The 12,316-nt window shown below is 35.4% G+C and overlaps 1 protein-coding gene across 1 annotated transcript in view; it reads left to right on the plus strand.

The window, feature by feature from the left end:
• The window catches only part of PLCZ1 (phospholipase C zeta 1), a gene marked incomplete at both ends in the record, with an annotated part of 45,262 nt that extends 33,324 nt beyond the window's left edge, over positions 1-11,938 (plus strand). Inside the window, 4 exons of the mRNA XM_079550807.1 lie at positions 4,901-5,073; positions 7,801-7,933; positions 9,636-9,785; positions 11,856-11,938. Of these exons, the coding sequence (XP_079406933.1) occupies positions 4,901-5,073; positions 7,801-7,933; positions 9,636-9,785; positions 11,856-11,938 (539 nt within the window). The remainder of the gene's footprint in view (positions 1-4,900; positions 5,074-7,800; positions 7,934-9,635; positions 9,786-11,855) is intronic.
• Between the last annotated feature and the right edge of the window lie 378 nt (positions 11,939-12,316).

The following is a 12,316-nucleotide window of genomic DNA, read 5'->3' on the forward strand; positions in this document are numbered from 1 at the left end:
TTCTTACTACAGCAGAATACCTCATGATGTAAGCCATTCATAAATTGAGTTTCTGTGGACTGAGAGTATCGATTTCAAAACGAATCAGCAATAAGTAAGGCTAGAAATGACAATTTAAGCAAATTCATTAGTCAGAAAAAGTCTGACACCGCTTGTTTGTCAGAATTAATACTGATGAGTGAAGTGTGCTTTTTTGTGTTGATAATTAGCCCTTGTTCATGAAATTTTGTTGGGATCACACTTATTCACTGGCTTGGTGAGAGGGCTGAAGTAGCATAAAAATTTGAAAAAAAACAACTCTCAGGGCAAAGGTGATGTTGAGAATATTTAAAAGACTGACTTATGATGGTTTTTGTACAAGCTTGAATTTACAAGCAACCAGGGATGGCAGTGAGAATCAGAGGGACATGTCAAGGCAAGACCAGAATAACAGGTAATATTCAGACACACAGCAGCCTGAAAAGTGTCATAGTTTTTCAGTCTTAGTTCTGGCATGTTTTCTTAGTTACTCACGAAGACCCATATGGAAAACATTTTTAAAATTCACTATGTTCCATCGTTATCCCAGCTTATGTGTTTTGGCCTCTTGGAGATAGCACACATTCTGTACATCTGCTGTAAGAAGAGGATTTTCAGAGTATGATAGTACCTATTGGAGCTTCATCAGAATACATTTTAGTTTGTATAATACTTTCAATTTACTAAAAGGTAAATATTCTTTGTACCTAAGATAGAAATCAGTGTTATATTTACCATTCAGATGATAAAAGTAGTATTGTATTTTAGTTTTATAGAATCTATTTGGTTCATTAGTACTGATGAAGTTCTGAGTGCTATGTATGCTGCTTTTGGTAAATGAATCTTTGCTTCTTGATGTATATAACAGATGACAAATTGTCATCATGTTACGGTTTATTCTTAGGTCAAATACTTTCAGTTGATTTCCAAGTGATTGAATGTCCTCTCTTTTTCATTCACATCTTGAGTCCTCATATTTGGTTAGCATGTTTACGCAGGCTGTAGATGAAACCTTTTAAAAGACACATCACTAAAAAAAAACACAATATGGACTACACAGTCATGCAAGGACTTCTGAAAATGTTTCTTTAAATTTGGGCTTTAATGGATTGAGTGCAGCTGTGACATATATATGACAAGAAAGGATACTCAGTCAATGCCCATCTGACAGTGTTAACATAGAATAGATGCAGTATCTTCAAATCCAGTTACATAGATCATCTCATAACCAGTAACAAAATAATCCAGATTAGGATTTGGTCCTGTTTTTATAATATTTCCTGCTTTGTAGAATTCACTTTACACATTGGTTATCTAAGGCACAGAAGATAATTTTGCTGGTATACTTTCCATTAGTGAGTCTTCACTTGAAGCATTGCAGTTTCTGTGAGCAGCCCATTTTAAGGGCATAGGCAACTGGAAAGAACTGAGACTGATCAAAATGTGGTGAATTATCTCTTTAGAATCAAATGGGTGAAGTAAACCATGGAGATAGGAACTGAGTGCTTTTCACATATATTTTTGGAATTTGCATAGAATTCAGAGATTTTGAGATGGATTTTAAATGGCATAAAATACAATTAAGTAACTTATTTTAGGGAAAACTGGTGATAAATTTATGCTTATCCATTTTAAAATCCCTCATTTTAAATGCAGACAATATAGTAAACCTCAGGGTTGTAACATAGCTAATAGGATCACGAAGAGAAGAATGAAAAATAAAAAAATAACAAGTCAAAAGTCAAAGTAGGGACGTTAATTGAGAGACAGCATCACACATGAAAGATATGCAGCTTTCCTGAACTGCCTTCAAATCACAGCAACTTAGAAATCTAAGAACACTAGTATTCTGTTTGGTTTTCAAAAGCTGTCATTTTAGTCTAAAAATTAATTACGTCTTGAATGGCAGTACTTATGGAAGGTTCTGTATTTGAATATTTATATTGTGTTTAGTTCTGCAATTACTTTTAGGAATGACTTAAGTTGACTGCGATACAGGAGTTTAAGATGAAATACATCCTTTGCATTCCTCTCTGTATTAAAGGTTGCTTCATTTTTTGCATAATAAATGCATTAAAAATTGTGACTGTTTCATGAAACAGAAGTACAGAACATGTTATCACCAGTTCTATTCTTGAATTCAGCAAAACTGAGATGAAACATTGGTTAGAAATTCAATCTTCCTTGTGGAAAGATGTTGCCATAAGGCCAAACTGCCAGGCAATGCAAAGCATAATCTTTAATTTATGAACTTTGCCATTTCTCAAGAAGTGCAAGGGTTGTAACTGCATCTGATTGAAATGAAAAACTGGGCATCAGCAGTATACCATAATGCATTTTCTGAGGAGTCCCCTGGCAGCTCTGAACCTTGCAAACAGTTGTAGAGATAGGAATTTCAGAGAATATAATGCAAAATCTTTCATTCCCTTATCTGAATGAGGTTTCAAGTTTCAATACAAGGAAATCCTGGTTGAAACTAGTGTTCAGTATATTTTAAATTATTCTAAGGTAAAATTAAATTGAGTAAATATATAGTGTTGATGTTTGAAGATATCATCCCATAATAACATTGACCTTCACTTATGTGAAGTAATTTACCTAATGTGATAAAATGTAAAGTATTCTTCTTTGCTTGTTTCTGTTGTTAAATCAGATTTTCCTGCTTAGTAGCCTATGAAGCTTGCAAATATAGCAACAGTCTCATTATGTGCAATCATGTAATTTGTTTCATCATGTGGAAGCTACAAGTGTATTTTATTTGCTTCTATTTGAAGCCACAGCTGTTTGAATTACGTGATTTTAGACATAGTTTTAAAATTGTTTATTCTGAAATGACGGCCTAGGAATTACCTATGGACTGAGAGATCTTGGGTTATCTGTAAATCATGCCTGGATGTAGGTTTAAAGAGCTGTGAGGGTTTCACCTCTATAGAATTCACCTCACTGCTTAACTCAACACATTTGATACCACCATTTCCATATAACAAGGGTCACACAGCACTGCATTTGAGTCTGTTCTGGATGGAGTTTCGAGTCATAAAAGCAGATAGTGAATCACTGCCAAAACTATACCATGAGAATACTTGCCCTACTGAAAAAAGGAAACAGAAGTTTATGGAGCGCAATGAGCAATAAAAACATTTTAAGGTCTAGTTTTTGTTGTCAGAGATAAAATAGGCTTTAAGATCCTTTGCTTATTGACACAAATCTATGCAAGGGCCTATGTTAGTATGTAGTTCAATACAGGAGTGCATGTTGTGTTTTCTTTTTGCTATTGTTTGTGGTGATGTTTTTTAAGCAAATTTCCAGGTGTTCCTACTTACTACATAATGGCATTTCTTGCAGAACAATCTTACCTAGCACAGATGGGATTCCTTTCAGGTGAAACTGAGGATGCACTCTGGGAGCACCTAATATACTCCAGCTATTCACTGACTGATTCTGTTGGGCCAGGCTAGAGCTCTTCTGAAGTAACCACATCAAAACCGAGTGTAATGCAAACATTAGAACCTTAGTACCATCTGCCTCATTCTCCAGATCTATTGCTGTCTCTGTTGCTTAATAAAGAAGTTTTTTAAAAGCTCATCAAAGCAGTGAAGAAATAAATAATTTTTGCAGTGAATCTGAGCCAAATTTCTTGCACAGGAGATAAGAATTTCTGAATTTTGTTACTCGTTTATTCAAAAGATTTATATTATCTCATAGGAACATGTAATAATGTCCATTTTCTGAATTATTATTAGGAATCACTTGTACTGTCTCGGTCTTTTTTTCTTCTTTTTTTTTTTCCTGCCAACCCATCAAGTTAAGTGACTTTTTATCATTTTCTATTTAACACATATCATGTTCTCACTTCGCTGATTTGACTTGTGCATTTTCTATTTTCAATGTGACAGGAAGCTCCAATGTACTGTAATAGGGGAAAATATCATTAAATTCATTACTATTACTATATACTATGCTATACTATATACTATTTCAGTGTTGGTTTTATCTCATGAATTATAATATCATGTTGATGAGAAGTGTGCTATTTCATTATTGTTGCTGCAGCAAACCAAAAATGTTTTGAGCTGGCAAGAAAAGGAAAATCTGTTGAGTGTGCAGTAACAAAAAATCATCAGCATTGGAAAACTACGCTTGAAGGGTTTGCTTCCATAAGATTTAAGAACATTTTGAAAATTGATTCTAAATCTATAATCTTATAACTTATATTTTCACTAAGTATTCCAATACTAAAATAAAGCTTCTTTATCTTCTTGGGTGGTAGGGCACTGGAACAGGCTCCTCAGAACAATGGCCGTGGTCCCAAGTTGTCAGAGTTAACAAAGTGTTTGGACAGTGTTCTCAGACAAAGGGGTTGAATTTTGTGTGGTTCTCTGTTGAGCCAGGAGTTGGACTTGATGGTCATTGTGCATCCAACAAAACTCAGGATCTTCTATGATTCTATGATTCTTCTGGGTGATATGGTTTGGTGGTGAATTCTGCTCCTCAGCTAAAGTTAGTATTATCCTATGGTTTTGTCCTATGTGGAAGAACTCCTCAATTAGGCTCAGAGTATGGTGTATTGCTGGGCATTGTCATGTGAATTTAGTCCTTGTAGAGTGAAAAAAAAAAGAAATAATGTCTTATTCTTCAGGGTTTAATGTAGAAGGAAATGGGTAAATGCACAACACATTGCAGCGCACTTTGTTTCTGGATGTTAATGATTCACTATTGAATATTGCTATACTTAAGAAAAGAAGCAGTATCTTGCATACGAAATAAAAGGTATACAGTCTTAAATCTCTTTTGCTTTTGATTTGTCTAATTGTCAGAGGGTTGCTTTATAAAATGACATCAATGGTTATTCTTTAAAATTCATATTTATCTGTTTTTACAGTGGCCTTAAACTTCCAGACACCAGGAATACCAATGGAACTGCAAAATGGGAAATTCTTAGACAATGGTGGTTGTGGATACATTCTGAAACCAGAATTCCTGAGAAATCGCAATTCAACATTCAACCCACACAACGTGGGAAGATATAGTAAACCAATATCTCTGTCAATAAGGGTAAGCTTAGTTGATTGTAATTTGCTTGATAAAACATAAAAACAAACTACTGTTACACATTCCAGGCCAATTTATAATCTGTTATTTTCTAATATCGCTCTCACTCCCGGTTGTTGGAAAGTTTATTGTTGTTTCTACCAACACATTACTCTCATATAAATTTTATTGCTGCTTGGATGGTTTCCCATCTGTACATCACTTATGTTTACTAAAAATATCTAGATGTTCAGAGTAGATGAATTTATGAAAATACATGATTTCCACAGTGTTCGGTACAGAAATCTCAATGTACACAATGTAGTTGATCAAAGAATGCCAGTTATGGCTGTATATACTGAGCTCTGAAAGCTTTCAAAAATCAAATGTACAACATTTGTATTATTTTCTTTAAGAATTAGCAATACTGCATACACTAAAGTAATTGTACTTGACAAATGCAAATATTTTAAGATATGCTATCAAGCTTTATGCTTCATTTAAGTTTCATTATCTTCTTATGCATACATAAAATATTATTTATCATCTTAAAATAGTATAAATAACTGTAGAAATGAAGATGAACCAATAAGCCTTTGAATTATTTCTACTTCTCCAAAATTCAAATCTGATTTAATTCTGAAAAATATTTTAAATAAATGTGATTTACAAATAATGAAAAATAAAACTCCTTCTTTTGAGGTCAAGTAAATGTTTTATAATTATTTGCTGGTTGGAAAACTACCTTTTCCCAGTGAAAATGTGCTATTTCTGATTGTACAGTATACTACTTGCATAAATGCTATTTAATTAGCATAAAATTAGTGTATAATTGATATTTCTTTCATAAAAATAAATAGCGGAGATAAAATATTAGCTAATAGCAATTATAAAATGCTTACATAATGTGTGCACCTAATCAAGAACATTTTGGTGTCCTAACTGCGAGCATACCAATTACAAACAGACATGACTGGATGATTTGAAGCACCCATGCGTATACATCTGTTACTTTAGTCCTTGATTATATAAAGCTGGAGTTAATTAAGATGAGGAAAACTTCCTGACTGTAATCCAGGAGACAGACAATGGAAAGGAAATGTCTGAGTTCGGAAGGAGCTGGAACAGAGAAAGGCAGGGTTTTAGACTGATGACATAGACTGGGATGACAGACTGGATAGCAGCAGCAACAGCATTACACCAGCTGTGTGTGGGGCTGTGGAGCTCCTGCAGAGAAGCAAAAAATGGGAAATGGTAGTTGAAGACAAAAAAATATCTGGAGTAGCAGTTAAAGGGAAAACAGTTTCTGCTAAAGATTTACTTGATGAATTGAGAAATAACAGTTTTTGGGCAGAGGTATAATACACCTGAGGTAAAACTCTGTTAGGCTGACTGATTAAATTTGGAAGACACAAGTGAAGACAAAAATCATACAGAACTTGATTTCATTTAACTCAGTACACTTTCTTACCCGATGTGCTACAGTTGCCATTAGGAGAAAGATTGTATATAGCTATTGAAGAAGAAATACAAATGTACAAGGTGTTTTATACAGAAATTTCTAAGCCTACCATGCTGTTTTCTATTCCCTCTGTATGTCTGTTTCACCTTGGATCTCACAGGTGGAATAAGTTTTAGGATTTGAGTGATAGGAGGCTCTAATCAGCACCTTTTTTTTCCTCCCTGTCAGAGACATAGGTTGAGTGGGAAGCAGTGCAGCTGGATTTTAGTAAGGATGTTCAGGACGTGCCGAAGGCCCTCCCCTCATTCTAACTGAGCAGTCTAAATGTCCATGCTTGAATTGTACAAAGCTTTTTAATGAGGGTAATTCTTTAGGAAGGAAACTGCCAATACCTGCGTCTGCTAAGCAACTGCCAGTCAGTGTTTCAGGCAGAACTTTTCTTGGATCAAGGTGTTACTGAAAGTACCTAAGCAAAATGCACGGTCTGTGCTTTTTGACTTTTCGGTGAGTGACACGGGAGTAAGAATCTGTATCACGAGTTTTGAAGTTTTCTCCTGAGATCTTAACCATAACCAACCAACCAACCAACATGACCATAAGCGTCATGTCTCTCACCTAGGTTTGCAGGTTTGTATCTCTCTCGATACACTCCAGCATTAACTGCTAAAAAGCAGATACTTTACAGATATTCTCTCCTTGGTGTCCTGAGATACAAATAGTAGGAAAAGTTGTGACTTTCATAAATCCTTTCTTAGGCTGGGTGCCAGATTATCAGTCAGTCTGAGGCAAAATTTCCAGGTAGCTAACTAAATTAAGCATAATAACATCCAGGAGTCTGCTAAAGGGTGAGTTTTTATATGTTCCTGTGAAAGAATAGGAACACACTCTACATACCCTACAACACTTGTGCTGGTGTCACCCTTAGTGTTACTGCTGGTCTAGTAGGCACAGCTTTGAGAGAAAATTATGGGCTTGGTCTCAGATAAAGCAACAATAATCAGATTGATTTCTCCAACATTTTTATGAGAAGTATAAATAAAAAAAGCTTAAATCTGAAATCATTATATAAAGCATAATGATATCAAATTAGCCAAGAATTAAATTAAATGGGAAGCATCATATTCTTAACTTATTTCATTGTGTTTAATGGGTATTTTGGTAACAGCTCCTTTATGGCTGGTAAGTGTAGTTTCTTATGGAATCATTTTTGCTACGATGGCTACTATACAGCTATTATGTAAAGTCAGTTCTTACAGTCATTTCAATTCATTACAACTTTAATTTTCCAGCTCATCAGTGGTCATCAGTTACCACCCAGTAACCTGTCGAAGAGTAACAAAGCTGACCCTTTAGTGCAGATAGAAATTTATGGTGTGCCAGAAGATCAAGCAAAAAGAAAATCTAGTGTCATAAAAAGCAATGGTGAGCATCAGTCTTAGTCTCTTAACCATGAACAAGACAATAATATTTTATATGGAATGGCCATCTTTCCTTCCCAAGAAGCTGCTATGTACTTGCAGAGGCTGCAATTATTTCTGTCTAGAGTAGGGTCTTCTGGTAAAAAAATCTCTAGCAGAAGTTTAAACTATGTGCCATTTTCACTGAATTGCAGATTAAGGAAGGATAAACTCTGACAGTAGCACTCTCTTGAGGGAAGACGGACAATGCCTGGTGTTTACTCACTGTTGTGGTTCAGCCCCAGGAGGCAGCTAAGCACCACACAGCTGCTTTCTCACCTTCCCCTCTCCTTGCACACAGTGGAATGTGAGAAAAAATTGGAGAGGTAAAATTTGTGGGTTGAAATAGTTTGATAGGTAAAGCAAGGCTGTGCGCTCAAGCAAAACTGATAAAGAAATTCATTCAGTCCTTTCCATTAGCAGGCAGATTCCTGTTAGCAAGCTGTTTCCAGGAAAGCAGGGTTTCAACATTCATGACAGTTATTTGGGAAGACAAATGCCATAACTCTGAATGTCCTGCCCCTTCCTGCTTCTTTATGCAATCTTGGGGTTACTTAATTCAACTTCAGTACAACATCATGTGCTATGGGATATTCCTTTGGTTACTTTGGGTCATGTATCCTGGCTGTGTCCCCTCCCAACCTCTTTTTCACTCCCAATCTCCTTGATGGTGGGGCAATGTGAGAAACAAAAACATCCTTGATTCTGTGTAAGCACTCCTCAGCAACAACAGAAACACCAGTGTGTCATCAACACGGTTTGGGTCACAAATCCAACATACGAGTTTCTATGAAGAAAATGAAATCTATATGAGCGCAAACCAGCACACTCATGTAAATTCTTGGAACCTTTTGGGAAGAAATGTCTTCAGCTTCATCATTTAACTCATATGAGGTTTCTAGCAGGCTATGTCCCTTAATTGCTGGACAGATAGTGTGTACTCTCTGTATTTGTCTTCAAGCACTCCCTTATCTTTATCCTATCCTATTCTTAACACCTCAGCTTAAAGGTTCTCTGTGATCTCTTCTCTGCCACTCTCTTCTATTTTTCCTTTCTCATTTTTGTAGATAGCCTCTACATTCCTTTTCTCTCTGTATAAATATTGAACAGGGCAAACACCACCTCTTCTGTTCTACATTCCCTTCTGTATTTTGCTTTTAGTCACATGATCACTTTTCCACCAAAATTTATTCAGCTCCTGCCTCATTTCCAAAACTGTAAAAAGAGAAACCTTGGGAAAAACATGAAATTGGAATGAATGTTGGAAAGTTTAAGTTGATCAGAAAATCTGAACCTGGATATCACTGTCCCATTTTGCTCTTTTTGAAGAGACAACAACAACTTTCTTAGGTGCTTGATTGACACTGTTATATACCCAATATATGACAAATCCATAGAAGGGGATGATATGCATACTGTAGGCAAATCGTAGACTGTCTGCTTCATCTTGAGCACTCCCTTGTCACAGTTTTTATTTCATAATCCATACAAAAGATGTGACCTATATCACTGCAGTCAGTTGGAGTCCTGTCATTAATTTAAATTGGCACAAAAATCTAGAGAAAAAGAAAGAATTTTACCAGTAAGGACTACTGATAGCAGGCACAACTCAGATATTAAATATAATAAATGGTATTTTGATACTATATATTTTCTCTTTTCATTAGCTTTGAGTCCTAGATGGGATGAAACTTTCTCTTTTACCGTCCAAGTTCCAGAACTAGCACTGATTCGCTTCTGTGTACAAGATGAGATCTCTCTGATTGCAAATGATTTCCTTGGTCAATACACTTTACCACTGCTGAGTCTGAGTAAAGGTAACATCTTTTTAAGTGAGTCACCAGTAACACTCCAAAGTTATCTACAACAATCCATGCTTTTATCATTACTGTAGTATTGATGCAGCACAGCATTATGTGTATTTCCTAGAGAACTGAGTAACACTAGGTTAAAAGTTGAACTCTGTATTAGTATAGACTCTGAACTGAATTAGTAGACTCTGAATTAGTCTACAGTGTAGAAATCAAGACACTATTAACGACTGTTAATAATTCCTATTAAAACATTCATTTCAAAACAGAAATTCTTCAGATAGTGTTTTAAATTTTCTGATAGAAAAAAAAGTAAGAGCAATTAGTCAGAACTCTGCATTTTCTACTCAAGCTCCAAACCCCAGTTAGCCAAATTAAAACAAAGCAAAAAAGTCATGAACCCCTCAAGTTATCTGCCCATAACTTTTCAGAGTGCAGAATGAAGAATATATATTAAGCAAAATGTATGTAGTATTTTTCTTAATAGTGTTTCTTCTCTTGTACCAGTTTAGTTCCTGGAATCTTACGTGATTGATAGGCTGCACATAAAAAACAGACACAGAAGTCAGTAGGCCAAGAAGAAAGGCTTATGTAAAATGACTGTTTACTGTACTGGATTTCCAAATGTATTTCTGACAAAGCAGACAGAATCAACTTTTGTTAGTAAATGAAGACATGAAGGCAAAAAGTGGAGCTGGCAGTGGACACTGTGCCTTTTTTTTTAATAAAGCTTAGTAAAGCTTGTTAGCAAGGCTATGTCTAAATCGTTAATATTAAAATCAAATAAATTCATTTATTTATTTTAGTAGAATCATTCAATGTGTAACTTCTCAGTGGCAGCTTCACCACACAGCTACAGGTTGCACTGGGTAAGGAGACTTGCTGCCCACCTGTATCTGTATGCAATTTTTCATGCAGTGATTTAGTACTTAGAGGGACTGAAGATGGGAATGTCCCTCTAGCTGGGAGGTTAAAGGCTAGAGGGGTGACTCCTGGGTTATAACCCCTTTGTCTCAGTCCAGTGTAAGACAGGAATTTAATTGTCCCACATCCTAGCTAGCTATCACTGCATCAGTTAACAGTTGATGATTTCATACAAATTGGAGTCATTTCAATAACAGAATTTTACTTGATCACAAATGCATGTTTACAAGGTTCATTTTTAATATCTGTTGCTCAGAAGCTGAGCCTTAAGTGTAAAGTGAACTTTAACACTGAATAAAAGAATCAAGAAAATCCAAACCCAAAGGAAGGTCCTGAAGATTGTGTCCATGTCCAGACACAAGCAAAGAAGAGTTTTGAGAATTGCAGTTCTCAACTGAACTTTTAGTGACAACAGATATTTAAATGACTGCAGTTGTGTAGACACAGAAAAAAAACAGAACATTTTTTAACTGATGTGACATTTCTATGAAATAATATATGTTACATTCTTATGAATGTAGGCTTTGGCTTTGGAGGAGGGTGTTTTTTTGTTTTCAGAGCAGGTAAGATAATCTTCAAGTTAAGAACAAGACCTTCTTTAAATGACAAACACACAGTTTCTGGGGGATGCCTTACCTCTGATACTGGGAATTACTCATATACAGAAGGCAATTCTTAACAGACTTAAGATTTCGTGATAGAAGATCTTATGCCACACTTTTTTTTTTTTTTTTTTTTTGCCTTAGCTGGCAGTGTATTATTGCTGTAACACCACTCTTTTCCCTAAAGCACTATCACTATTGATTCAGAAGTTGTTTAATTTGCAATAAAAAGAATGCATGAAGTATAGTTCCTTGAATATTAGAATGCACGCTTTATTCATATTTAAAGTTTTGCTGCTTTTTTTTGTCCAGTCTTCACCTCAAAAAACTGAGAAGATCCTAAAAGATTCTATACTTAGTCTTTTACTCTGTGTCCTGACGTGCCAGATTCAAAATGTTGTATATGTAGAAGAGAAAACCGTAGAAATGGGGGTTTGGTTCTGTATCATTTCACTTTATTTTAATGACTTATTCTGAGGTTCATTGCTATGTTACATTTGCACAGTAGATCATAAAGCACAACTGTAACCAAGTGTCGTTATTTTTTCAGGTTACTGCACTGTTCCCCTGTTTTCCAAACGTGGTGGCAAACTGGAACCTGCATCTCTGTTTGTGTACGTATGGTACTACTAATAGTGCTCTGCAATAGTTGTCATTCTGGTGACTCACACCCCTCTCAATAAAGCAACATCACTTGGCCTGCAACAACCCAGTAGTCTGATTTCCAGAGTGGCATGTTCTCATTGATTTTTTTTAAGCTAATGTGACTTCTTGTGTGAGTAAATGGTATCCTGAATAAGTAATGGCTAGTGAAGTTAGCCCTACTAATAATTCATACAGAGTGAACTGTTTTGAACATTTTGTTGAATTCAGTTAATAATTTCATTTGCAGCTAATTGCAAAATTATGATTAATTTCTGAAGATAAAAATTTAATATTTGTGATTTTATACTACAAAATTGTAAACTTGTTAACATGCACATATTTATTTGTGTTGACAAAGAGCAATCA

The sequence above is a fragment of the Tetrao urogallus genome (genome assembly GCF_951394365.1).
Source record: "Tetrao urogallus genome assembly, chromosome: 1".
NCBI lineage: Eukaryota > Metazoa > Chordata > Aves > Galliformes > Phasianidae > Tetrao > Tetrao urogallus.